Source organism: Penaeus vannamei, chromosome 27 (genome assembly GCF_042767895.1).
Source record: "Penaeus vannamei isolate JL-2024 chromosome 27, ASM4276789v1, whole genome shotgun sequence".
Lineage (NCBI taxonomy): Eukaryota > Metazoa > Arthropoda > Malacostraca > Decapoda > Penaeidae > Penaeus > Penaeus vannamei.
In genome coordinates this window covers 19,000,882-19,005,881 of record NC_091575.1, presented here as the reverse complement: position 1 = coordinate 19,005,881, position 5,000 = coordinate 19,000,882, and the positions used below count along the sequence as shown (strand labels likewise).

General features: G+C 36.9%; 1 protein-coding gene across 2 annotated transcripts in view; it reads left to right on the top strand.

Annotated features, from left to right (window-relative positions):
- Positions 1-5,000, top strand: part of LOC113823018 (A disintegrin and metalloproteinase with thrombospondin motifs adt-1-like) — a 45,320-nt gene that overhangs the window by 7,465 nt on the left and 32,855 nt on the right. For both annotated transcript variants that reach the window (XM_070140968.1, XM_070140969.1), the window contains exon 2: positions 1,556-1,706. In XM_070140968.1, coding sequence (XP_069997069.1) covers positions 1,644-1,706 — 63 coding nt within the window. In that variant the 5' untranslated portion in view covers positions 1,556-1,643. The remainder of the gene's footprint in view (positions 1-1,555; positions 1,707-5,000) is intronic.

Sequence of the window (5,000 nt, the reverse complement as noted above, 5' to 3'; positions counted from 1 at the left end):
GTCATACATGTAGTTCATCCTCCATCCACAATCAACAATAGTCGATTCGGGAGTGACAACTGGGCCATTATGGTGCTTATTCATCATCTGGCACTTTGATATAAGGCTGAACAAAAACCCGATCCTTTGATGGTGATATAGTTTTCCTTATCCGACTCTCAAGCGGTTTCTGTGGTAATATCAAGGGGATATTTGTGTATACGTGCATACATATGTACACCACACACACACACACACACACACACACACACATAGCCTGGGTAACATTAGCACATATCTAACGAGATTTTAAGATAATGTAATAGACAAATGAGAAAATTATAATATGGAAAATATCATCATATACAAAGTCCCATCATAAAAAAAAAAAAACATAAGCTTCGCTTACTTGCAATGAATCTTATCATCATTAAACTTATTATCATTACCACTAGTGGGATTCTTTATCATCATGAAAAAAGAGTTACCAAATTAACCTAAAGTAAAATTTGGCGCCAAAATTCGATAACCGGAAATGTCAACAATATATCTTCTAAATCGCATCACATTTCTTTTGAAACACTTTACCAATGAGAAAAAATCGACATTTATTCTTTGCAATAAAACAATGGTTATGAAACCGTCAGTAATTTAAAAGATCTACAAAAATAACAATAACAATAATCACATTTATCTACCCAGCATCACCAACACCAGGCGACAACAACATCGCAGTCTGATATATAAATCATGAAATAATATTAATTAATCCACATACCAAAAGCACTTCCTTATCACAATAGAACATTTTAAAGTTACGCCCGTCCTATGTGTCTGTCAGGCATTTCAGCCATCGTATGTTATTTAATTCCATAACTTTTGTGCAGTTTTGTATATTAACGTCTAAAATCTTGTTTAAATGTGATGGTTTTCAGTGTAAGGAGAATTTGGTTAATGAGTTCGGTATAATGGATTACTCTTATTCGTAATTACCTCTCTTAAAAAGATACTTATAATTGTTGCTATTACCGTTTCTATCATTATCGTTATTACCATTGTTATTACTATATTATCATTATTATTAAAATTATTTTCATCATTAATTCAGTTATCATCTTCATTTTTTACCATTGTCATTATTAATATCATTGCCATCATCATCGTCATTATTAATATTATTGTTAATATTATTACTATTATTATTATCATTGCTACTGCTGCTACTATTACTACTGCTTCTACTACTATTATTCTATTCTGCATCATTATTATTATTATCATCATTAGGGTTATCAATGATATTATTATTGCTGTTGTCAACATTATCAATATTATTGTTATTGTCATTAATATCCGTCTTGTTACCATTATTATCATTTCTTTTTATGTTCCTGTTATTGTTGTTTTTATCATTAACGTCAATATTTTTTTTTTGTATTTTCTTCATTGTTTTTATCAATGTCACTATAATCGTTATCACTATTACACTCGACCTATTTCTTTCTGCAATATTTAGTATTCTTATTTCTGTAATTATCAATATCATAATAAATAACCTCACCTTTCTCTTCCACAGCCAGGTTTCGTACGAAGATGTTATTGCAATAAACCCCACCCCAAGGGACCCCCCCCCCCCCGCCTACGCCGACCCCCAGCCTTTCAAGATGGCGGCGAGGAAGGCAATATGGCTGCTCAGTATTTCAGTTTTATGCTGGTGTATTGTTGGGGTAAGTTTGTGTGTGCGCGTTTTGTTAATGTTAATGTTTTTTACTATGTTCTTTCTAACATTTTATATATGTTAGAATATACATAGATATATGTATATATATATTTTTTTCTCTTTCATTTTTCTTTCTCTTTTTCTTGTTAGTGTCGTTATTTGTATGTGATTATTATCGTTTATGCCTTTTTTCTCAGTTCCGTTCCTTTCTTTTTTTTTAAACAAAATTGCCGATAATAATATTCTGCTATTCTTTTTTTATCTTTTATTTTTTACTTCCGTTTCTTATCTAATCTCGTCATCTATCTTATTTTTTCTCATTCTAAAACCTTCCTCTTTTCATGTCATTTCGCAATGGTCCTGTTTCCTTATTCTGTTTTGGCGCATTGTCATTGTCTTTTTTTCTCTCTCTCTTTCATTTTATCTCTCGCCGTTTTCTTTATAATCGCTTTGTTCGCGGCCAAAAAAAAAAGGTTAGTCCTTGATAAAATGTTAACAAGAACGGTCAAGGGCATGCATACATTTATGGGAATATAATGTTGATATAACATGCTTCTTGTTAAAGCCTGACTGTTCAGGAATGCATATTGTGCATTTTTGTATGCACAGAGATACACACATTGGGATATAAGTTATGTTATTATATATATACACTCTCGTATAAAACACACATATAAACACACGTATGTATAGGTACAACATCTATGATATAACATGTATTATATAAATTCTTTCTTTCACTCCATTGTGTTTTCTGCATATGAATGTTGTTAACCTTGTTCCTACATTTCGTTCGTCTATGTATGCAACTTTGAATATTTGCTGAGTAATGATAGCAGTGCTATTAATTTTCCTCTAGCATGACAAGAAATGGAAATATGATGTAGAATATACTCATAGGGATATGATAAATGCAAATTTCACGAGGTAAATATAGCATCTTTTGCGTCACCAATGCTAGAAGCGGAGGGAGACAGCCATGTTTTGCGCGCGTAAAGTATATTCTTTGGAAAAACAAGGTCACGACGTAACTACCTGGATAATTACTGTTTTCGGAAGGGATTTCGAGTTCTTTATCATTAGTAGAGGACGTGACCTTGCAAAGGAAATTATCTTCGCCAAAAAACAAACAATAAGGGAGCAGAGTGGGTTTATGTCGACTAGATGCGGTCCAACATTTTGATTACGAACTCAATTATTGCTTATTCATCGTAACTAAATAGCTGCTTTGATACAAAATTCGTAGAAAAAAAAATATATGTATATATATACACATATGTAACCTCTAATGTATTATTATATCACGTTAAATTTAGCAGATCTGGTTATCAGGCACAGTACGATATTCAGAGCATGATCAGCTAATGTCTTGTCACTTTTTTTTACACTTCTCACGCCGCTTCAGTTCTCGCAGACCGCACCTACCTATTGAAAATAACTTCCCCGCCTTACCCTTCAAACTCCTCGTCATTGTTTACGGCCATGTGATAATTAATAGTTAAAATAGCGGTACATGACAAGCCACGTGTTGTAGCTTGGCCGCGTTCGCTAACAACGTGTACCGAATTTCGCCAAGTGAGATCACTGACCTTCTCTTCGCTCTGCTCTTCGTCACATTTATTTATTTTATTTTTTATGTTTTTCTTTTTTCGTCTTCAATTCTTTAGGTCAGTTTCCTTCTCTTTGTACGTTACTTTCGTATTTGTTTACATTTGTTTACGCGCAGACACGCCCTATGCTGATACGCATTCTCTCTCTCTCTCTTTCTTTCTCTCTCTCTCTCTCTCTCTCTCTCTCTCTCTCACTCCCTATATATATATATATATATATATATATATATATTTATATATATATATATATATATATATATATATATATATATTTTATATATATATATATATTATATATATATATATATATATATATATATATATATATATATATATATATATATATATATATATATATATATATATACATGTACATATATACATATATCCCTCCCTCTCTCCCCCTCCCTCCCTCCTCTTTCTTTCTTTCTTTCTTTCTTCTCTCTATCTCTCTCTCTCTCTCTCTCTCTCTCTCTCTCTCTCTCTCTCTCTCTCTCTCTCTCTCTCTCTCTCTCTCTCTCTCCTCTCCCTCTCCCTCTCTCCCTCTCCCTCTCCCTCTCCCTCTCTCTCTCTCTCTCTCTGTCTCTCTCTCTCTCTCTCTCTCTCTCTCTCTCTGTCTCTGTCTCTCTCTCTCTCTCTCTCTCTCTCTCTCTCTTTATATATATATATATATATATATGCATTTATATATATATCCCTCCCTCCCTCCCCCTCCCACCCCCCCCTCTCTCTCTCTGCGTGCACTAAAGCATATATCAAAAGCTCAATCCTCTCCATCGTAAAAGTGGGCTGCACTCGTGACGCTACTGAAGTACACGAGAGCAAACAAAGAGGAGAAAAAAAATTGGCCGTTATTCGGACAGTGGGGAAAGGGGGAAGGGGGAAGGGAGGGGGAGAGGGAGGGGAAGGGAGGGGAAAAGGGGGAAAGGAGGGAGAGGGAGGGGAAAAGGGGAAGGGGAGAGGGGGAGGGAGGGGAAAAGGGAGAGGGGGGAAGGGGAAGGGAGGGGAAAAGGGGAAGGGAGGGAGGGGAGAGGGAGGGGAAAAAGGAAGGAAGGGGGGATAGGAGGGAGAGAAGGAAAGGAGGGAAAAGGGGAAGGGGAAAAGGGGAAGGGAGGCGAGAGAGGAGAGATAGAGAGAGAGAGAGAAGGGAGGGGAAAAGGGGAAGGGAGGGGAAGGGAAGGGAGGGAGAAGAGGGAAGGGAAAAAGAGGTAAGAGAGAGAGAGAGGGAGACAAGGAGAGAGGGATGGATGGAGGGAGGGAGAGGGAGGGGGAAGGGAAGAGGAAGGAGGGAGAGGGAGAGGGAGAGGGAGGGGGAAGGGAAGAGGAAGGGGATGAGGGGAAGGAGAGAGAGAGAGAGAGAGAGAGAGAGAGAGAGAGAGAGAGAGAGAGAGAGAGAGAGAGAGAGAGAGAGAGAGAGAGAGAGAAGAAAGAAAGAGAGAAAAGTGGGGACTGAAACAAAGGGAGACAGAGAGAAAGGAGGGAAGGAGGAGAAAGGAGATGGGATGATAGAAAATAATGAAAAAGAGAGAAGGGGAATGTAAAGAAAAGAAGAGATGGCAGATGTGAGAAATGAGAGACAGAAGTGGGAAAGAAGAAAATGGATATAGAGGAATCAGCATGAGAAAGGATTGAGAGAGAGAAGAGAGAGAGGAGAAGATAGGGAAAGAGAGGAAAGGGAAGCAGAGGGAGAG